The following is a 23,796-nucleotide window of genomic DNA, read 5'->3' as shown; positions in this document are numbered from 1 at the left end:
TGTGCCACTCCTGCTCATCCCGGCCCCCACTGTGCCTGCCTTCGCCGCCGCCGCTCGCCGCTCGCCGCTCAGTAGCACTGCCATGGAGGCGGGAGAGGCTCCCGCTGCTGCAGCTGTGCTTGCCAGCTGTAAGCCTGGCTTCTGGCTGAGCGGCGCTCCCGCTGTGGGAGTGCACTGACTATAAGGGGGCAGCTCCTGCATTGAGTGTCTGCCCCCTAGTGTTCAGTGCGTGTCATAGCAACCAGTTAGCCGGTCATAAGGATCACTTAGGCTTTTATATATATAGATAGACTAGAGGCCCAGTGCACGGATTCATGCACCGGTGGGGTCCCTCGGCCTAGCCTGTGGGTATCAGGTGGAAACCCACAGTCTGACATCCCCCGACGGGTCCCAGATTGTGAGAGGGTGCAGGCCAGGCTGAAGGACCCCACCGGTGCACAAATCTATGCACTGTGCCTCTCGTAGTATATAGTCACAACTGGAAGCCAGATATTCTTTTCTTAAAAAACTGCTTGTGCCCTAACCTGCTGAGCCAATGGCCAGAATCCAAGAGAGATCCAGCTGTGGCCTGGGCTCCCGCTGGAAATTTCTTTGGGTTATTTCACTAATGTGCTTAACCTGGTCTTCATTCCTTTTATTTAATTTTCATTTTCTTCTATTTCCCTTTTTCCTGTGTTCAAAATGCCTGTCTCATGTTTGGCTTTGGGACAGAAAGGTATCATATATCTAGCTCTTTCCCTTGCCCAGATCTCCTATTAACTGAGGTGAAGGGAGTTTATTTTAGTGTTCACAGTTTGTTAACCTACAGCAGGCCGGGCCTTTTTCTTGACTTAATTTTCTGGTGGCTCCGTTGAATGGTAGGTAAGAACACCACTTGCCTTCCCTCTGTGAGGCTGGGATGCTCTTTCTGGAGCACAGCCCATTTCTGTTGAACACATTAAATGGTACATAAGATTTTCAAGTCTAAAAGTAAATCACCAGACTTGTTTTGTTTAACCTCAAATGGAAATGATTTTGTGTTTTTTTGTTTTGTTTTGTTTCGTAAGCCAAATAACCCATGTGCACCTTAAAATAATTTAGAAATATAAAAAGCTAAGAAGAAAATAAAACCATAATCCTACCCAAAGATTAATACTCAAACTATTTGGTATGTATTCTTAATACCTATTTCTATGTATATAATTTCCCTACAAAAATATAGTTTTACTACTCATACCTGCTTTTTAAAAAACTTACATATAGCTTTACATCAGTATTCATTGCATAACACTCTATTGTATAAATGTACAATTACTTACTGAATTGTTATTCTGAGATTTTTGGACACATGTGGAAAAATGTAAATATTCAAAACACTGGCTGTGTTGTTTTTTTGATAGATAAACTCTAGCAACAACATTAATGTTCCCAGAATATACTTCAAGAAGAGGAATTGTTTTTAATTTTTTAAAAATACTTTTTATTGATTTCAGAGAGGAAGGGAGAGGGAGAGAGAGATAGAAACATCAATGATGAGAGAGAATCATTGATCGGCTGCCTCCTGAACACCCCCCACTGGGGATTGAGCCCGCAACCCGGGCATGTGCCCCCTACCAGAATCGAACCCAGGACCTTTCAATCCACAGACTGACGCTCTATCCACTGAGCCAAACCAGCCAGGGCAGGAGAGCTATAGTTTTAAAATTGTTTACCCCTGTGAGATCATATTATACATATCTTTATACAATTTTAACTTTTCCCCTTTATATTTTTTGAGAATATTTCCAAATACAAGGTGGGGCAAAAGTAGGTTTACAGTTGTTCATATGGAAAATAATACAATAATTAATAAATAATAATACAAGAATAAACTGTGTTTCACATACAATTGTAAACCTACTTGTACCCCACTCTCTATAGAAATTAATCTCCAGGATATATAAATACATATACCTACCCATATATACATACACACACACACACACACACACACACTTATATATATGAAAGGCTAATATGCTGTGTCCAACCATTCGACTGGTAGCTATGACACGCAGTGACCACCAGGGGGCAGACACTCAACGCACAGGCATGGAAACATGGAACAGACTAATGAATCTCAGAGGGAGGGTGGGAAGAGATTAACCAAAGATCTTATATGCATACTAGAGGCCTGGTGTACTGATTTGTGCACTGGTGGGATCCCTCAGCCTGGCCTGGCCTGCAGGGATCGGGCCAAATCTGTGCACGGGGTTTCTGACATCCCCTGAGGGGTCCCGGATTGCAAGAGGGCGCAGGCCAGGCACCAGGCCTTTAGTGTGTGTGTGTATAATTTTTTTTTTTTTTTTTTTTTTTTTTTTTAGTATTCCATTTACATGTTGGTAATGTTGGAGTTTTGTGATTTACCTGCCAAGAGACTTTGGGAATTTATTTCTTGGTTCATTCAAAATAAATAAGTTAATTTGAATGAGTGCATGCCATATGCAAGGCTCTGGGGAAATTTAGCTGCTAAAGTCCTGAGCTTTTGGTCCAGGGAGAAAAATTGGAGCATGTGTTATGATTGGCAGCCCAGAAGTTGCTATGACAGCAGAGGAGGGGCATCTCAATCAGACTAGGGAAGTGCTCACTAACAAATTATTTGAACAGACCTGGATTCAAATCTTGGTATGTGTGACTTATTAACGGAGGCTATAGGTAATCTTTAACTTAACTGCCTCAGTGCAAGATGGGTATATACTAGTAGTAACTACCCCACTGTGCCAACATGAATATTAATTGGGAAAATTATAGAAGAGTGTTGAACATCCATTAGTAGGATTCTCATTAAGTAAACAAGTCATTGTATAGTAATACAATATTATGCAGCTATGAAAAATAAGGTCATTTTAAGTATACTGATAGGAATCAAACCCTAAGATGTGTTGTAAGAATAGTATGTGGTTTGCTACCATTTGTGTAAAAATTTTCTAAAGGTGTGGTTGTGTATATTTAAAAAAAATTGTTAAGGCGTGGTATGTGTATTTACATAGACTATCTTAAACAAATGCCAAAGTAACTTAATAGTGCTTGTCTTTAAGGAAGGGAATTCGGGATTAAGATTAGGAGAAAAATATGCTTTCTGCCTTAACCAGTTTGGCTCAGTGGATAGAGCATCAGCCTGGGGACTCAAGGGTCCCAGGTTCGATTCCAGTCAAGGGCATGTACCTTGGTTGCGGGCACATCCCCAGTAGGGGGTGTGCAGGAGGCAGCTGATCGATGTTTCTCTCTCATCGATGTTTCTAACTCTCTATTCCTCTCCCTTCCTCTCTGTAAAAAATCAATAAAATATATATTTTTTTAAATATGCTTTCTGTGTATACCCAGTTGTGTTGTTTGAGTTACAATGTGCATTTATTAATAAAGGAGAGGGTTTTTTTAAATAATGAAAAGTTTTTTAAAATACAATCAATCATAAAGTAAGATGGTATCAATATAATAAATTCTTCAAATATTTTTAATATGTTTTTATTGATTTTAAAGGGAGGGAGAGAACTAGAAACTTCAATGATGAGAGAATCATTGATTGGCTGCCTCATGTACACCTCCTACTGGGGATCAAGCACACAACCCTGGGCATGTGCCCTGACTGGGAATTGAACTGAGACCTGGCTCATGGGTTGAATCTCAACCACTGAGCCACACAGGCTGGACTCAAATATTTTTTACAATCATTTTTATAAAGTGGCTATAAGCATGGACTTTGGTGTAGGCATACCTACTGGCTGTGGGATCTTAGAAAAGTTATTTAAACACTCTAAACCTTAGTTTTCTCCTGTAAAATAAGAGGTAATAGAAACTACCTTATGAGGTTGTATGAAAATGAGATAACACAGTCATTTGGAAAGCAATTAACATGGTGCATAAATACTATAAGCACTCAAATGTTCATTGTGTTATAGTTAATACTAAAGAGCCATGTCTATGTGGACTCTTGGTTGCCAGCGGTAGTGATCTGACTCAGTTGTCCTCTAACAAAAAAGGGAGTTTGTTGGCTCACCGAAGTGAAAGCCTACAGTAGGACTGCTTTTCAGCATGGTTGTATCTAGCGCCTCCCTCAAAGGTGTTGGGACTCAGCCTCTTTCCAGGTCTTAACTCTGCTTTCTTCTCTGTTGGCTCAGTTGCCAAGTAATTCCAGGCTTACACCCTACTGCCTAATAACTCCCAGTGAAAAGAACCCCGTACTTTTCAACAAAAATCCCAGGATTGACTGATTCATCCTCTTTGTTCATGGGCCCATCCCCAAACTAGTCACCTTAGTTAAGGGACTGGAATGCACTGATTGGCAGGCCCAGATTGCAGTCCTCACCTTTATAACCTGCATGGCAAAGGTCAGTTTAAGATGTTGAGCAATAGTAGACCTTTTGTTTTCAGGCTTGGAGACATAGAAACCTTCCCCAGCAACAACAACAATAGGGGCAATAAATGCGGGGCAGATGGAAACTGGATGTTCCCCACAGCCCACTGCTTGGCTGCCTGACCATTCGTCCTGTTATTTTCATATATGTGTTTTCAGAAAGGCTTAACGGTGCCACTGTTCGTTACTGAGGAATGTGATCTTAGTTGGAGCTGAGATCCCAGGCAGGTGCCATGTGGGTGGTCTGCACAGCATCTCTCATGTCCAACTTTGACTCCTGCTTAAGACCAAATGGCTGGGCCTTCTGTTGAGCACCAGAAAGATTAGTTGCTTCACTAGTAGGGGGCATGTAATATGAAAATCTGTTTATAAACAGGGTAACTCTCAGTTCAGCAAGATGTTCACACTAAGAGCAACCAAAACTTGAGATGAGCCCTGGCTGGTGTAGCTCAGTTGGTTGGAGTGTCATCCCATGCACCAAAAGGTTGCTGATTCAATTCCCGGTCAGGGCACATACCTAGGTTGTTGGTTTGACCCCTGGTCTGGGGGAGGCAACCAATCTATGATTCTCTCACATCAATGTTTCTCTCTCCCTCCCCCTCTCTCTAAAATCAATAAGCTTTTTTTTTTTTTTTTTTTAATAAGATGACCAAGAGAATAGATTTTAATCTGCCCTGGTGCTCAGCCCAGAGCCAGGGGGTATAGGCAGAGACTACCTGCACTGTTTAAATCCTCCTGTCTAGCTTTTGGTTTGTTTTTTGTTTGTCTTACCAAGCATGTGTGCTTGAGTTTGATAAGTTAAAGCAATGCCACTCCAGCATGTGTAAAAATTATTAGCCTTTCCCCAAAGAGTCCAGTTATTACGCCCATCCTCTGATCTAGGACCTGCAAGTACTGTGTCCTCGCAAGTCCAGTTCAACTCCCGCTCACTGAACAGTGGGGGAGGGGTAGCAGGGAAGCCCAACAGAAACATCCATTTGGAAAAGGAAAGGAATACGCAGTGGTTGCCTCCTGTAGCACATCATGTCCTCAGCAGGAATGCTGGCACTTGGAGACTTGGTGGAGACGTGGCTTGTTTGTGGGGTCAATACGGTCACCTCGATTTCTACCCTCTCAAACAAAGCTCGGGTCTTGTTGGTGTAGATTTATAGCTTCAGTGGTTGATTGTCTTGGAGGCTGAGACCTCATAGGCCTTTGCTTTCTAGATGTAGAGATTCTCTGGCCATACAAGTGCCTTTAAAATGGAGATTTTTCTGTCTAGTATTTAGATTTGGTGAACTCTGACATTCGGTGCTTGGTGACCAGGACACATCACGAGTAGTCCTGGTTCATAAAGTTCCATCTCAGTTTCTAGCCTACAGTTTACTGCTTCCATAGGCCTTTGGCAAAAGTAATATTCCCCAGGCTGCTGGCCAGTGGTGGATTCGGGAGAATACAGCCTTAGGGGCACATGAGCTCCAGGCCCCAAATGCTTTTCCCACTTGCCTTCCTTCTGTGGACTTTAGCATGGGCAGAGAACATAGCTCTCTATCTTGGATTAGTTTCTACAGAGAAAAATGGCCTCCATGGCAACGCTCTTCTCTACTTTTAGGTAAGCCAGCCTCGAGTGAAGTGACCGATACAACTGCCACTCCAGCAGTTTTGCCAGCCCCACCAGACTCAGCTAATCCCACAGGCTGTTGCTTACACCACCCTTTCAGGTTCTCAACTCAAAGTGCTTTAAGCAAAAAGGAAATTTTATTGACTAAAGTAACTGAAGAGTCTGGGGCCCCTTTCCCTCCATCTCTCCACTCTGCTCTCCCCTGCGGGGCCTCCATTCTCGGGTAGCTTCTGGCTTCCAGCTTATCAGCTTTACCGGGAAGATACCCCCCTTCTTGCCAGCAGCTCCAGAAAAAGGCCTAGAGTTGGCCTTGGCTCACCCAGCTTTGGTCATGTGCCACCCTAACCAGCCACTGCGGGTAAAGGGAAGAGGGAAGGGAGAACGGACCACAGTGACTGACCAGACCTGTGTGCACTTAGGCTGGGTAGGGGGTACTCCCCAAAGAACAATCAGGGGGCATTTGCCTGGTGAAGAGGGAATTTTCCTGGGCCAAACATAACAACAGGCCCACACAAGGATTAGACAGTATTTGGGAGGGGGAAATCAGTTTGAAAAAACAAATTTGTGAATTGTCATTCTTAGGACTTTAGAGTAATGTTTAGCCAATAGAAAGGTAATCTGTGCCACTAAACTAAGCCACGTAGTAAAAAAATAGAGAGGAAAGAGGTGAAATAATAACTTTAATTCTATCTTATTTTATAAAACCAAAATACTATCAATTTAAAGTCATCAATTTTAAAATTAAAATATTTTACCCTTTTTTGTATTGTCTTCAAAATCCAATGTGCATTTTATTTCTCCAAAGTCATATCTTTTTTTAAAGATATGTTTTTATTGATTTTTTTAGAGGGAGAGGGAGAAACACTGGTCAGCTACTTCCTGCACACCCCTACTGGGGATCAAACCTGCAATCCAGGCATGCACCCTGACTGGGAATTGAACCAGTGACCTTTTGGTGCATGGGACAATGCTCAACCAAGTGAGCCATGTGTGGCTAGTTGCTTACTGTAGTAGTGAACAATACAAACGGCTGACAACATTCATAGAGAAGCTGAATATTTATCATCAGCCGATAAATTATTACTTCCGTTTCTGTGTCATGGGAAGTTATTTTAAAATTATGAATCCCTCATTAGAAGAACCTGTCCTAAAATAAACCTAAATACACATTGCTGTGTGTAGTGTCTTGTTGGGGCCAATTCTGTCTGAAACACCCATCACACCCATACAGTTAATACTCAACAATGATTTCTTTAATTCTCTGCTCTTGTGGACGCTATGCCTTAGGTAGAGTATCTTCCTTACCTCTGTTCTCTAAGTCCAGTGCCCAGTACATAGAAGACACTAAGTGGATAATTTTAAAGTGAAATGAATATAAATTTAAAACTTTTATGAGGACTTCTCATTTAAATGCCAGGTTTAGTGACTAAATGGCGGAAATAATACCACTTGAAGCCCAAGATTGAGTATTTGCAATATTTGTTATTGTGATGAATGACCATCTGTAGTCTGTGACCAGTTGTGTTACCACAATCACTTAGAGATTGAAGACCTATAGAAACCCAGGCTCTGTGCTGAGCACTAGGTATATACAAAGATAAATGGGAAACAGTCCCTGCCTGAAAGGAAATGAGAAACAGATTAGTAAAATAACTCTTATATCTAATAAGTGTTATGATGCACATAAACACAGGGTGTTTGAGGAAGCACAACAAAGGGGTCCAACCCAGGTCAGAGATGGAGAGAGGCAGTACAGGCTCACTGGGGGAAAGTTATTTCAGTTCCATGGTGCCTGCTGGATTCTCAGTATCTAGCCCCGTGCCTGGCACAGGTGTTGGATCAGTGAATAAATGAACAGCGTGGCGCCTGGATCTAATCCTAAAGGACTGCTGGATTTGTCCATCTGAGTGTGTACGGATGATCCTTGCAGATGAAGAGAGAGCTTGGGGAGTGGCGAGACCCTGAGCGAGCGGAGCCAAGGTGTGCGAGCAGGCACGAGGCTGCAGCACTGGGCAGGGGCCAGATCCCACACAGCCTCACTTGTGATTGTCCATGTGACCGGGACGAATGATTATACTTTCTTATTCCAGGCCAAGCGAAGGCTGGAGCTAGGAGAAAGCGGTCATCAGTACCTCTCAGATGGTTTAAAAACCCCAAAGGGCAAAGGGAGAGCTGCACTGCGAAGTCCAGACAGCCCCAAAAGTAAGGATTCTTTCATCTCTGATTCTCTGTGGTGTGGGCTCCCAACTTTCAAAGCTTGCGGCTGGAAGGGTGCCAAGGTGTGAGAAACTTTGGCATGTTTTGTTCTTTGTCACTTCTTTCTGTGCCTATCCAAAAAGTAAATACAGTGTCTGCAGACACCCAGCGAACGGTTTACACAGTCACTCCAGTGCCTAAATACTGACCTAAGGGGAGGCCTCTTGAAATGTGTGCAGTTTCATTTTTCAACTTGGAATATAAGCTCCTTGTTCCGTTCTATAATCAAATTTAATTTTAACCTTCTTTAACGGACATTATTTCAGAGACTGAGGCTAAGTGGGTGTAGACGAACTGTGCCAGAGTTGCAAATGTCTGTGTCGGTCTAAATCTCTAGCTCAACATAAAGCAGCATAAGAATTGGTTGAGCCCAATGAATTGCTGCTAGTTTTCCTTTCCGTTGATATGATCATTGTTTCTTCTGGGAGAGAGGAAAGTAGGTCGGAGATGGCTAGCCAGTCCTTTATGTCTCTGGCCTCGTTAGACTTTGTTCTCACCTTTCCTGTAGTTTTCGTATTAGAAAATCCACAGATTGTGCGTACTGCTACATTAAATCCTTGACCTGTGACCTGTAAGAGAATAGGCACAATATTAAATAAGAAATTTTATTCAAGTGGGATAGGGAGACGATTGAAAGACACTTCCAGGGTCCAGAAAGTCTTCATCCAAATGAAGCATCATCGGGATACATTGGTGAACAAGTTACAGACACACACAACCCGGGAGCCTGAAAGGCCAGCGGAAGTGGGTCTGTCTGAGCCCGGCACGAAACGCTGGGGAGATTCCTCACCTGTCCCCATGGGGTTAGACTCCACGTGTGCTGATCCCATGGGGCTACAGCACTTTCTCATTCGTTCATCAGACATTTTTGAGCACCTACTGTGTGTGGGATACTTTACTAGCTCCAGGGAATAGGATGAACCGAAGCAGAAACCACTGAGAAATTCACAAACAGGAATTTTAACTGTCCCTTCCTTTTCTAATAAAGCAGTTTCATAGCTTTCTACGTAACTTGACAGAAATGGCTTTGCTTCTGATACTAATACTTGGGCTGCAGTGGGAGATGGGGCTTGCTCAACTGCAAAGAAACCCCTCATTTCTTTACCTTTCCCCCTACCCCCCACCCGCTCGGTTTTTGTTTTTCTTTAAGCTCCAAAATCTCCCTCAGAAAAAACACGGTATGATACATCACTTGGTCTGCTCACCAAGAAGTTCATTCAGCTCCTGAGCCAGTCACCTGATGGGGTCTTGGATTTGAACAAGGCAGCAGAGGTGCTGAAAGTGCAAAAGAGAAGGATTTATGATATCACCAATGTACTGGAAGGCATCCACCTCATTAAGAAGAAGTCTAAAAACAACGTGCAATGGATGTGAGTATGAGTCGCACCCCCACCCCATTCCCTGGCTCTGATGGGGGTCCATTCAAACATTGACTTCCTCTCCATCCTAACTTTCACATTCATGCCCACACTTCATTTTTTTTCTTCTCCTACCCTCTTCTCTCACCTCTCTCTCCTTCCTCAACTCCTTAGCCACAAGTTCAAAGTCTCTTTAGGAAGAGACCTATTTAGATACTGTCCGAGATAAAAAAGAGTTTCTATTTCATTAGCTACAAGCAGGGGGGTCCTGGAATTAATTGGGTCCTGTAGGTGTAAAGTAGAATGCTGTTCATTTGATACGGTGAAGTCCATGTGTGTAATCTCATAAATACTTACACATGTCCTAACTCCAACAGGAATTTGGAAATTATGGCTGTGTATTAACATATCTCGGTATACACACAGTCACCAACTATCTTTATCCATGGTTCTCACAGCAGATTAACTCACTTTCTGAATAAATTAAGGCAAGTGTCAAATGTCTCAGTTCCTGTATCTGTTTCCTTAACCTGCTTTTCCTTTTCATATGTTGGCCTAAGACCCGCAGAAATTACCAAGGCCCTCGTGCTTGTTGGATGATGTTTTGTTGAATTTTGAATCATTCTATCTTTTCTTGCAAATTGTTCTATCTTTCTGTGTTTTCCTACCTGCTTTCCACCTCCCACCCCACCCCCACCCCTGGGAGGCATGTGGCAGGAAGGAGCTGCCTCTCTGCCCTATGAATTTGAGCCTTCTGCAGACACAGGCCTCCTCTGTAGGAAAGAAAGCTAAAATAGTAGTGTTTTTTCACTTAATTTCTATGGTATGAAAAGTGAAGGACTATACGTATAAAAAATATATATGTATAAATGTTCTAATTTTAACACTTGGCAAACAAGCACTGGGACCTCCTATGTCAAGAAAGGGACACTCCCCCAAAGGATCATTTCTCCCTGCCCGCCCTTGCTTGTTCATTTCCCCTCCTCCCGCTTGCCTCTCCAGTAGCCATGAAGAGTCTGTGTTTGGGTTTCTAGGGGCTGCAGTCTGTCTGAGGATGGGGGCATGCTGGCCCAGTGTCAAGGCCTGTCAAAGGAAGTGACCGAGCTCAGTCAGGAAGAGAAGAAATTAGATGAACTGATCCAAAGCTGCACCCTGGACCTCAAACTGTTAACCGAGGATTCAGAGAATCAAAGATATCCTTTGTGCCACCTGGTCATTGGGGGTTAGTGCTTTCTAGACTATTTCCAGAGTCGACAGTCTGACTTTTATGCACAAGGTAGACTTTTACTTTGGTTTTATGCACATGCGTGGGGTGTCTGTGTATGTGTGTGTGTGTGTGAACCCACTTTGTATTAGAAGTCAGTAGTTATGGAAAGATAATCATCTATTATGTCTATTTTACAGCAAGGAGGGAACTTTTTAAATTCATGTGTGGTTGATACATATGGTACACTCATTGCGTAAGGCAACACTATTATAGGATAAGAATGGTGTCAGTATTAATATTAATGACAACATTCCACAGATTCATCTTTGGCTTCCCAGATTTTGGGTGGGTGTTAGCTGTCACTGTTGGGGTTCTCACATTCTACTTTCTTTTCATCAGCTATTGGAGCAATTGAATTTGTTGAATCTGTCTGATTGAGCTATATAGCTGAAGAAATTGAGTATAAAAAATTATTCTATAAGTTTTAGAGAGCACTAGGCTGATTCACAACACCAGAAATTGATTTCAGAAGAACCACAAGGCCCAAGAAATCTTAATATATTTGTTCATCTGCAAACAGTAGTTCTTGGAAATAAAAATACAGAAAGCCAATTCCTGTTCTCTGTAGGCTAATAGTCTGGTGACCATCTCAGTACAGCTTACTGTTCATCATCTCACGTCAGACAAAAGATTAGGGAGATTGCTTCGTTGTTTCGGCAAGAAGATTTTTCAGTGTTCTCACTTATTAGTAGAAGACAAATGCAATATTTTAAATTACCCCATCTCTAATTTTAGTTCCAGACTTCGATTATTCCACATTTACCTTTGTGAGACAGGAAATAAAATGTGTCCTGCCCACGTTCTTCTCGTGTCTCCTCTCCAATAGGCTTTCCCTTAGAGGGTGCGGGGACATTTACTTTCCAATTCAGGTAATTTTTTTGAATCAGCAATTGTTTATTTCTTTTTGACCAAAAGATTAACCTTGTCAGCTGATGATTAGTGAGATGGAGAAAGAGTTGTGCTGATATGAACCCCTAATGGTGGCCAGAGTGGGCTTACAGGGGAAGAAACAAGAATGGCTGTCGAGCTCTTTCACTCATTGTTTAGCTGGGAGCCCCAGCGAGGAGATGTGGCAGTTACAAATGACTGGCAGCTTGTAGCTTATGGCATTGTCACCTACATTAGCTTTCTCTGCAGCCTTTGTTGCAGGGAATGAAAGCTACCTTGCAGGGGGCTGCTAACCCAAGAAGCAAATTCAGGAGGGAGCCACTGTGGAAGCACTTCTAAGTTTATAAGATTAGAGAATATGTTTGCACCATTTATTTCCATTTCCCATTCAGTTCCAAATTTGGTACAGCTTGTTCACAAATGTGTTGAAATTTTCTTTCCTGCAGCATGTTGAGTAATTGTAGATGAGTTTTTATTTTACTGAGTTCTTGTCACATAGTTTTTTGACAGTGGGCTATGGTGTAAGTACCTGGTTATCAGTTTTCCCAGTGTTCTCAGTAAAAATTCAAAGCTGTCCTAAGACTTTTTCTTTTTTCTTAATCCTCTCCTGAGGATATGTTTCTGTTGAGAGAGAGAGAGAAAGAGAGAAAGAGACATTGATGTGAGAAACATGGACCGGTTGCCTCCCTCACGCCCTGACCAGGAATCAAACCCGCAACCTTTTGGTATACTGGACAATGCTCCAATCAACTGAGCCAGCCAGCCAGGGCATGTCAACACTTTTATAACGGTATCAGTGGTCTTTCTTGATGAGATAAATGGTGACCTAAAACCTGGAATCCTGCTTGAGCTGTCCACTTAATTGGCTGTTGTCTCAATTATTGAGATTTAAAGAAGGTCGTCGTGATAAATGTATGTGCAGGTTGGGGTGGATGTGCTTCCCCCCCCCCCCCCCCCCAATGAATGGGTTCATAGCTTCCTTCGACTTCTAGTAAAAAGCTACTATTCTGAGGGATATTATTTTCTCTAGGTTCACTAAGTCCTGTTTCTGTGTTAAACATGTTAGATCATAGACTCTGTTAGCTACATTATATTACCCATAGCAATGCCTTCATTGAATTGTGATGTGCTGTTTTGTTATGTGCATTTTTTTGGTGGATTACCATTTTTTAACTGCTGGGTAAAGACATTGTACATTATGTTACTCCATGTCCCTTATAAGAAAGCCATGCGACATGTTCTCTCTTAGTGCCAAGTAAAAAGCTTGTCTATCTAGGCAAGCTTGCATGGATACTTTTATCATATAATAAGTACCATATTCTTTCATGGCATCCTTGTAGGTTTGGCTGTCCAGGCCCTTAAAGGAACTGTTCAGTGCTCAGAAGTAACAACCAGGAGTACTGAATATTATTTTACTCTCTTTTCCTAAATCAATGTTTCTCATATTCATTCAGGTTGCAGACCATCTGGAAGCCACTTTCTTCCTCGTGAACACTGAAATATTGATAGAGTTAATAATATCATATAAAGGATAATTTTTCTAACCAAGAAGGACTGACACTCTTAATATATAATCACAACCAGCCCATGTACACTTAAGAAAATATATTGCCTGCCTCCACAGTATTCTGAGTTCTTCCACTAATATATCTATTTGCTACTAATTCATTCATTCATGCATTTGGGTGACTGCTGACACTTGCTAGTAGTCAAGTAGAAGATAGAAGTTTTTGGAAGTTACAAAAAACTATGTTTAATAGAGCTTAAAATTATTTTCCTGTAAATTGGGTTCTGCCATCATTCGATTTGAGTGATAGCATACTTCATGGGAACTCAGGGAATATCTGCATTCCAGAGGAACCTGGTTTGAAAATCCTGGACCAAATGGGTCTTGGTTTTCTTTCTTTTATTTTTTTAAAAATATTTTTATTTTTTTAAATGTTTTTATTGATTTCGGTGAGGAAGGAAGAGGGAGAGAGAGATAGAAACATCAATGATGAGAGAGAATCATTGATTAGCTGCCTCCTCCACACCTCCTACTGGAGATTGAGCCTGTAGCCTGGGCATGTGCTCTGAGTGGGAATCGAACCATGACCTCCTGGCTTCATAGGCTGATGCTCAACCACTGAGCCACCGCAGCCGGGCCTTGGTTTTCTTTTGTTAAATTAACTTTGCTGTTTCTGTGTTTATTTTAATATTTTAAGCTATGGACTTTTTAAAAACGGGCAGGAAAAAGGTATGCATTTCTTTTGTTGTTTAAAATATCACCCAGAAAACAAGATTCGTGGAAGATCCCATATATTTAAAGATCTAGAAGGCAAAACAGATATAATCTTATAAATCATAAAATACTTCAAAATTTTTCCATGCGTCTATTTTGTTAATCTCATAATGGTTATCTGAGGCAATTAGTTGGGAGATTTCCTTAACACTCGTTACGTTAGCTTATGCTACATATCAAGATATTCGAAAAATTAGTGGCCTTAAAGACCAAACTGTTATAGTTGTGAAAGCCCCTCCAGAAACAAGACTTGAAGTGCCTGACCCAATAGAGGTAAGGAGATGTCTTTGTTTATCTGCAGAGATCTTTCTGGAATGCCTGAAGTTAAAGAATCATTGATTCATGGTTAAAGTTCATATCCTCCTGTAAACTAGAAATTTCTTTTTAGTTCTTTTTCTATTTTACTTAATGCTAACTTTAAAAACATTTCAACCGATCAATATATATTGTGTGTCCAAAAGATCTAATTTTAACAAAGCAGGGCACTCAGCTCAAGGTGGTATGCAATGGCCTGTCCCTCTTGTACTTTCTTTTTTTCATAATTTGTTGGTTCCAATCAATTTGAAATTTGGGAGAATTTTATGTTGATTACTCTAAATATAATTCCCACTACAAGAGATAGAAATGCTGTAAAGTATCTCCCTAATTTAGCACATTTCAGAATTTATCATTTATATCATGTTTACTTTTAAGAGATGAAATGGGACTTTCTTTGGTTTGTTTCATAGGCTAGCATATTGTAAGAAAGTAGGGTGCGTATTTTTGTGATTGGTTTCAGATGTAGTTTAATAAGAGGCCCAGACTATAACTCTAAGTTAAAGAAATGTAGTAAAAAGAATATGCATAGAAAGTAAAAAGAGAATGAAATTTGCAAGCTCTCATCTAGGGTAGAGTTCTCACCTTAAGTGATAATAATAGCTCTATGACCTAGATGAAGAGGAATTTTAAATATTAGTGTGCTGCATTCTCTTATTAAACTCCGTTCCAGTGGTTATTAAAGTTCAACACTAAAAAAGCCCTACCATAAAGGAATAACAACATGGAAATATTGTATTTGGAACACTAAAAGCACCCTGTAATAGTTTGTGTGTTGCTTTTTTGTTTTTTAAATATATTTAGAGAGCATAATTCACCTTCTCCGGGGCAGGGGTCAGCAAATTTTTCTTTAAAGGGCCAGACAGTAAATATTTTTGGCTTTGTGAGCCATACAGTCTCTGTTGGGACTGCTCACTGCCCAACTCTGCGTGAGAAAAAACAAAACACCTAGCCAGAGGCCATGCATCAATAATGGGAGTAAGCGTGACTCTGTGCCAATAAAACTCTTCACAAAATCAGTTGTGGACTGGATTGGGCCTTGGGCTATAGTTTGCTGACCTGTCCTCTAGGGCATGGCAGTCATTGGTACAGGTAGACTAGCTGTGACAAAGCAAAATGAACTAAGAAAACTACCCTTATTTCACATTTTTGGATGAAAATTACTATTGCTTTCATTTCCAAAAGAACTTTCATTTTGAACCTTCCTCACTCTTTTCTGTTCATAGAGCCTGCAAATACACTTGGCAAGTACCCAAGGGCCCATTGAGGTTTACTTGTGTCCAGAAGAGACTGAAACACACAGTCCAATGAAAACAAACAACCAAGACCACAATGGGAATATCTCTAAACCCACTTCCAAAGGTAACAATTCTTGTATTTGTCATTTGAAAACTATGTTAAAAATGAAGGTGACCATATCACTGAGCTATGCCGGCCAGGCTAGAAGAATTCTGTATCAGAATTACAAGTCTAGGCAAGACACAAAATCTTCTGTTATTATTGTTATGAAGGGAACTTTCTTTTAAAGGCATTCTCACTAGTTTGCAGAATCAAATAATGACCTTGGGTTAATGACTCCTTCGCCCACGAATGGAGTCCCTCAGGATTTGGCTATTGGCAAATCCTTACAGTGTTTGGAAACCCAGCTGAAGTGGGGAGTGAAGCTGAGTGAATCATCAGCGATCCTTGGCCACACACCTTTCCATGATGCTACAGAGATCCTTAGAGAGAGAAGTGTTTGGAGAGAAAAGCCTTCTATCAAAGAAGTTTTGTCTTAATTTCCCCTTCTTCCCCCCCACCCCCAGTGTATTGGGGTGAGGATATGGAAGGAAACCCCCAAACAAACAAATCTGACTTCTTCCTGCACTGTCCCTGGAGCAAAGGAAGCTCTTTGTGGGTTTTTTTTTTTTTTCTTTCAGTATGTGTGTTTCATTTTTCCCCCACCTCCCAATATAGCAGCAAGAATAGCAGTGATTTAAGTGAACAGGTCTGACTTAATACTGAGCCAAAAAATATAGATGTCTGAAACTGGGATAGTACTGAACCCTATACAGTTAATCCTTGAACAATGATAGGACCAGGGGCTCTGACCCCCTCACTCAGTCAAAAATCCACCTATAACTTTTGATGCCCCCAAATCTTAAATTGTCCCTCAGTATGCGGAGGATTGGTTGCAGGACCTCATGGACTCCCAGCTGTGGATTGAAGGAAGTACGAGTATTTATTTTTTAAAAATCTGAGTATGAGTGGACCCATGTTGTTCAAGGCTCAACTGCATAGATTGTATTTTCCTATATATAGGTATCTATGGAAAAGCTTAATTAATAAATTAGGCTCAGTATGATATTCACCACAATAACTAATAAAATAGAACAAGTATAACAATATACTGTAATGCAAGTTATGTGAATGTGGTCTCTCTCAAACTATCGTTTACTGAATACTGTGCTCAGCTTTCTTGTGATGATGTGAAATGATACAACGCCTGCATGATGAGATGAAGTGAGAATGACATAGGCATCGGGAGGTTAGCATCAGGCACACTGCGGCACCACAATAGTCCATCTGGTAACTGATAAGGTTCCTAGGTGGCTAACAGGCAGGGAGTGTCTAAGGTGAGGAGATGCTGGACAAAGGGATGATTCACATCCCAGGCAGCATGGAGCAGGACAGCACCCTACCAGAACTGGCAATTTAAAACTTAGGAATTGTTTCTTTCTGAAATTTTCAGACCGCAGTTGTCTCTGGGTAATTCTGAAGCCGGGGGAAGCAAAACCACAGATAAGGTGGAACTACTGCGGTGGTTCTCAACCTTCCTAATGCCGCGACCCTTTAATACAGTTCCTCATGTTGTGGTCACCCCCAATTTCATTGTTACAAATTGAACATAATTAAAGCATAGTGATTAATCACAAAAATAATATGTAATTATATATGTGTTTTCCGATGGTCTTAGGCAACCCCAGTGAAAGGGTCGTTCGACCCCCAAAGGGGTCGCGACCCACAGGTTGAGAACCGCTGGACTAAGTTAAAAATCAGTGAATTTCTACTAGGGAGCCAACTTTATAGTCTTTACCTTATATTTTGTTTTGTTTTTCCTTAAATAATGACCAGTTGATATCAGAGAAGTTTTATTTTAACTTGTTAACCTCTAATCTTTGGAGCTAATTAAATTCTTTTTGCTAATAGTAGGTCCTTTAAAAGATGAGTGAGTGACTAGAGACTGCCGACAGGTGATCTGTATCATAATGCTGTCTAATTGTCATTAGCAGGGGGTGAGAGCTTTCAGAGCAGCAACTTGTATATTCTAACTTACTTTTGTGTTTCCACCAATTTTTTTCCTTTCAGACTTGGCTTCAACCAACTCAGGACATAGTGATTGCTCAGTTTCTATGGCAAGCCTTTCTCCTTTGGCCTCCCCAGCCAACCTTTTACAGCAGACTGAGGACCAAATTCCTTCCAACCTAGAAGGACCGTTTGTGAACTTACTGCCTCCCCTGCTCCAAGAAGACTATCTCCTAAGCCTCGGGGAGGAAGAAGGCATCAGCGATCTCTTTGACGCTTATGATTTGGAGAAGCTCCCGCTGGTGGAAGACTTCATGTGTAGTTGATTATGCTTTGTGAACTCCTTATAAACCAATATTTTTTTATTATGGAACCAGAACATCTGTCATGCAGTGTTGTCCCTTCCTACCTTCTTCCTCCAAGATAGTATCATGAAGTAAACTACAGACTTCAGAACAAAGCTGACATTTTAACGAATTTTTTTATATATATATAAATTGTCTAAACGCACAGTTGCAGGCTCCCTTGGGAAAACCCTGCTTTGCCCCAGGCTCCAAAATCTCCTGGATGAGTCAGCAAGTGAGAAAATGTGCAATCAGGTGTCTCTCACCCATACTTTCCTCTCTCCCTCCCTCCCTCCCGGATTGGCTTGCTGTGCCTGACGGATGGGCTGTAGAAATGGGATCTGGCCACCTGGGCCACTGGAATACAGCAATCTTCCTTGATAGCATTTCAAGCCGTGCCTTCTCTGCAGAATGCATGTCTTTGGGGTCTGCTAATATGGAATGGAACTGCAGGAACTGTAAACTTGAAGTCATGCAAAAGTATGAAACGGATGTCTTCAGCTCTTCTTAGGAATATTTAAATTACTGTCATGATTCAGTGTAAGCTATGGGCCATGGGTCCAACTTGAGGGTCAAGAGAACCTCCAACAGCCTTTCGGATGAAGAACCTGTTTTCGAATACTTGTTGCAGATACAGAAGAATAGTTGAGATCTGCCACTCTTAAGCTGTTGTGGATTTTCCTGTCTCCATAAACCACTCCCACTGCCCTGCCCCCAACATGTTTGTGAGTTTAAAGTTGATTTGTAGCAAATGCCTACTGAGGAGTTCTTTGTGGATTGTTTTAGACTTTTTATTTTTTTTTATTTTTTTTTTAGCTGCCATTTAAGCATTCCTGTGGCACCCATCACCATTACAGTTTAACTGTTTACTTTGAAGCGGTTTTTGCTCATTCAAATTATTTAAGCAGAGATAGAGAATCTCTCTGATCCGAGCATCTGAACGAGTGTGACCTAGGGTTTAACAGCCCCTGCAGAAGCATTGCCCCATTTGGCTTCCTTTCCCAGGAGGGGAGCTGGGAGCGAGTCTGTCCTCGCTGACATTGGTGGCCCCTTTGAAGGGAGGGCCAGGTCAGGTGATACAGCCGTCCCAAGGAACAGCGGGTGTGGGTCCCTCCGTCCTTGGGCTTCCCGGGGCCCCGTGACCGGGGAAAGGGCTCTCTTACACTGCACTCAGGGAGACCACTTCTCAGGATGCGGTCAGATGGAGAGGCCTCCAGGGAGAAAGGCATCCCATTGTGTGAGTGGCATTCTACCAGTGGCATTTACTCAGGCTGGTGAGCCCAGGGAGCTCCCACTTTGTGGAGGGCTGCAATGCCCCTGGCCACAACCTGTCCCCCTTCCCCTATGAAGGAGTAAGCTGGACCCAGGGAAGTGCGGGCGTAGAAAATGAAGCGATAGAATGCCCGGGGTGTTTTCCCACTTTCCTCTTCAGGAATGGTGTCCCGGGTGGGAGGCTTCGTGTCAGTTGCAAATCCTACCAGTTATGTCCAAGAGTGGCTTTCCCATTGGCCAGGGGAGGTGGCCATTTCCCACCGGGAATGTGACTTAGTACCTCAAATCCATTCCTTGGATGCTAAAGACCACGGGGATGAGGGAGTCTTATTTAAAAATAAAACAAAACAAAAAAAACAACCTCAACAGGAACAGAGAAACTGAAATGCTATGTGCCTGGCCCACTGGTAGGCACATAGTAGGCACTCTATTCACGTGTGTAATTGAATTGAAAATATCCCTTAGGAAAATTACAAAACGGTCAACCACGAACACCCCAGCCAGTTTACTCTAGGTAGAGTTCCACAATATGCAAAGTGGTGGTGGGGGTCAAAACCATGACACCAGCACTTTAAACGATTTGTGTAGGTATGCGTGGATGTGTGTTTGGGAAGAAAAACAAAGGTGCAGATTACCCTCCTTTTTCTTCAGCCTCCATCCCCAGCCTCCTCCCCTCACACACTGGACTTGGTACAAATATGTGGTCCGAGATGAAGCTTTGGGGTGGGGGAGGGGAGGAGAGCTTTGTGTCAAGTGCCTACTGGAAATGCACTGTGGGGTGTTTTCCTGGATAGGAAACCATTTATGCCAAGCTTTTCCCCATTTCCCGTATTTATCTCATCTGGTTAAGCTGCCTCTGCTTCCAGCTTTGTGTAATTCTCTGCCAGCTGCACAAAGCTAATTTTTTTTCCAAAGTCTAACGACTGAGCTCACCTGGCTAGGTTGTTGTGTGTTTTGTTGAATTTCTCCTTAAACCTTTCGTAATGTAATAATGCCGTATTTATTGTTTTAAAATGAAAGGAATACTAATAAGTCTTAAAAGTTCCTTCATGCATAAGATTTCTCCAGTTAATGGGCTTAACTGGGGTCCATTAATGAAATGTCCATACTTTGTTGTTTGCATTCGTCTTTTTTTTTTTTTTTTTTAACATAGTATCCGGCACACACAGTGGGTTAGTTCTCCAGTATTTGTGTTACTTTAAGTTCAAAGTATGCCGGTTTCCTGGTACCATTGAGTTGCTGCTATTAAAGCTCACACATGAAATGGCTAAAAGTTACAAGCGTGCGAATTATGACTGCGTGAGCCTTAGAAAATAAACTGTATAAAGGGCAACACATGAGCTGTCAAACAGCGTTAAGGTGTGTGTTTATACGTACAGACTTGTGCATAGCAATTGTTTTATTTAAGTTGATATGTAGTCTACTCACATTTTCATTATCTAGCAATTTTGTACAAAGATAGCAATTAATTTGTAAACACTGCCAGAATATTTTCTAGCTGGTTTGTAATTTTTTAAGAGTGTTATATTTTGTTTTTGTTTTTTGTTGTGGTCTTGTTTTCATTTTTGTTTCAAGTGTAGATCTGTAAATAGAATTGCAGTATTTAAAGCTTTAGCTTTCAGGAAAAAGAAGTAAGAACTCAGCATGTGCACGGCAACTCGGGCGCGTGAGAGGTTTGAAGGAAGAGGCCTTGTCGAGTCAGTCAGGCGGCACTTGTCAGATTGTGGGAGTTTCTTTTCCTATTGGGGTACACGATTTTGTCAAAGGGAAATATTTCTCCCAAAACTGGGAGAAGGCAAACTACTAATCAGTTTAGCTTTGTGTTGTATGCTAGTTTAAAAAAGAAAATGTGTAATATAGTGTAAAAAAAAAAGCTTTTATGATGGATTTTGTAAATAGATTTGTTACAGGGTAACCTGTTCTCTAGCTGTGATCTTACCACTTCAACTGGGTGTAATTTGAATAAATTTTGTATGGTATCGGATCAATAAAATGATTTTTTTTTAAGAGTTGAGATTTGTGGCTGGATTTTCTTACAGTGCTCTGAAGCTTCTATATTAATCTCATTCTTAAAGACATGCTTTAACAAGTTAAGGGGAAAGTTTGCACAAAAGCTTAAGATACTATATGCCTTATCCTTTAAAAAAAAATTTTTTTATTGGTTTGGGTGAGGGAGAAATAGAAACATTAATGATGAGAGAATCATTGATCGGCCGCCTCCTGCATATTCCACACTGGGGATCGAGCCTATAACCCAGGCATGTGCCCTGACCGGGAATTGAATCATGACCTCCTGGTTCATGGGTCGACACTCAACCACTGAGCCACACCAGCTGGGCTATTTGGGACCTCAGGAACACTGAGCAAATATCTGTGGAGCACTTGTGGTAGACTCCCCACTTTGGGAAGCACAAGAACTTGCCGTGTCTCTGACCACCTGCAGAGACTGCTCTTGGGTATTAAAGGATTTTTACACTGAGAATGTGACAACTGGAGTTCTATAAGGTATGAAGCCAATACATTTTCTTTCTCAATTTTGGTAATGACCTCCCTCGATCAAGATTCTGTATTTCTTATAATGCCATATTAATGCTTTTTTGACTGCTATGTCACACTCAACTCTAAGCTCACCTAAAAACTTCAAAATGTTTACCAAAAAATTCCCACCCACGACCGGTCTATTTACCTCAGAAGTAACCACTGTTTTCATATTCACATCCCGTTGTTTCCTAGGCATATATAAATGTGTGTGTGCTTGTGTATTTTTTAAAATATATTTTTATTGATCTCAGAGGAAGGATGAGGAAGAGATACAGAAACATCAATGATGAGAGAGAATCACTGATTGGCTGCCTCCTGCACGCCCCACACGGGATTGAGCCTGCAACCCGGGCATCTGCCCTGACCAGGAATCGAACCATGACCTCCTGGTTCATAGGTCGCCAGTCAACCACTACCAGTGGAGCTGTGCATGTGTATTTTAACAAATACCAAGTATATGCTGACCTTTTAGCTTTTACTTATTTAATTTTTTTTACCAACTACATCTTGGACATCTTTCCATATTTGTTCTTCTAGATCATGTTCATTCTCTTCAAAGGCTGCATAGCATTCCAATAATTAAAAATATATTTAATAATTTATTAACCTAGGTAATTTCCTATTTGGGCAATTTTTAAAAAAAAAATCTTCACTGTAGGACATGCTTTTATTGATTTGTAGAGAGAGGAAGGGATAGGGGGGAGAGAGAGAGAAACATCTACTTAAGAGTGACACATTGATCAATTGCCTCCCACATGCTTAACAACTGGGGATCTAACCTGCAACCTAGGGGGTACATGCCCTGACTGGGAATCAAACCCATGATCTTTTTTTTTAATGTTTTTATTTTTTTTATAATTCTTTATTGTTAAAAGTATTACATATGTCCCCCTTTCACCCCCATTACCCACCCCAGGCCTTCATCACCCCAGTGTCTGTGTCCCTAACCAGTGATCTTTAGGTGTATAGGACGATGCTCACCCAACTGAGCCACACTGGCCAGGGCTTGAGTGATTTTGTTTTGCTATGAAATAATATAGCATTGAGTACCAGGTACTATTTATATTATGTCAGGTAAATTATATATAATAAAATGAACCATTAATGACATTTAATACATTCACAGTATTGTGTAAGATCACCACTATTTTAGGACATTTTCTTCCCAAAAGAAAACCCCATACCCATTGAGCCATCACCCTATCTCCTATTCCCAGCCCCTGGCAACCACTAATCTGCTTTCTGTCCCTATGGATTTGCCTGTTCTGGATATTCACTATAAAGAATCAGACAAGATGTGAACTTTTGTGTCTGTTTTACTTAGCATAATGTCCTCAAGGTTTATCCAAGTTATAGCATGTGTCTGTACTTCATTCCTTCTTATACCTGAACTAGGGGCCCGGTGCATGAAATTCATGCATGGGTAGGGTCCCTAGGCCTGACTGGCAATCAGGGCCAATCAGAGCCTTCCAGCTGCCGGCCGGGCCGGGGCCTATCTTCGTTCCACCCCACCCCCTGCCGGTCAGCACTCATCATAGAGAGCGATAGAACTCCCAGTCTCCCAGTCAAATTCCCTCGGGGACACTTTGCATATTAGCCTTTTACATATATAGATAATAGCCATTGCATGGTACTACTACATTTTTATCCATTTATCAGTGGATGGACAGTTGGGTTGTTTCCACCTTTTGGCTATTGAAATGCCAGGTACTAGTGTAAGTGCTTTGTTGAGCGCTCCGACTTTTCAAAGCATACATCACTAGCTACATGTTATCGCCTCTCCCAGAATGTAAGCTCAGTGAGGAGAGGTCCTTTGTATTGTTCACTACTGTATCCCCAGTTCTTAGAATACTCCTAATACCTAATACATATTTGAATGAATTATTCCTATTTTGCAGATGAAGAGGCTGAGATTTAAAATCTTTTTTTAAAGCCCAAAGGCAACAGTGCTATAATGAGCTCAAAGCTTTTTCACCTTTACTGTCACCTTCCTCATTTTGTACCTTGTACTGAAATT

General features: G+C 41.5%; 1 protein-coding gene and 1 long non-coding RNA gene across 3 annotated transcripts in view; one reads left to right on the top strand and one right to left on the bottom strand.

Annotated features, from left to right (window-relative positions):
- Window positions 1-21,247, top strand: part of E2F3 (E2F transcription factor 3) — an 83,906-nt gene extending 62,659 nt beyond the window's left edge. The window contains exons 2-7 of one of the 2 annotated variants that reach the window (XM_070405654.1): window positions 8,063-8,174; window positions 9,379-9,598; window positions 10,621-10,779; window positions 14,181-14,295; window positions 15,564-15,699; window positions 17,686-21,247. In XM_070405654.1, the coding sequence (XP_070261755.1) occupies window positions 8,063-8,174; window positions 9,379-9,598; window positions 10,621-10,779; window positions 14,181-14,295; window positions 15,564-15,699; window positions 17,686-17,948 (1,005 nt within the window). In that variant the 3' untranslated portion in view covers window positions 17,949-21,247. The remainder of the gene's footprint in view (window positions 1-8,062; window positions 8,175-9,378; window positions 9,599-10,620; window positions 10,780-14,180; window positions 14,296-15,563; window positions 15,700-17,685) is intronic. The other variant, XM_070405655.1, reaches the window with a different exon arrangement.
- Window positions 12,194-23,796, bottom strand: part of LOC139003593 (uncharacterized) — a 69,784-nt gene continuing 58,181 nt past the window's right edge. Inside the window, exon 3 of the long non-coding RNA XR_011470271.1 lies at window positions 12,194-12,362. This is a non-coding gene — a long non-coding RNA (uncharacterized lncRNA). The remainder of the gene's footprint in view (window positions 12,363-23,796) is intronic.

This window comes from Myotis yumanensis, unplaced genomic scaffold (assembly GCF_028538775.1).
Source record: "Myotis yumanensis isolate MYYU_CA2020_CCGP unplaced genomic scaffold, mMyoYum1.0.hap1 SCAF_2, whole genome shotgun sequence".
NCBI lineage: Eukaryota > Metazoa > Chordata > Mammalia > Chiroptera > Vespertilionidae > Myotis > Myotis yumanensis.
This window is presented reverse-complemented; position numbering and strand designations above follow the sequence as displayed.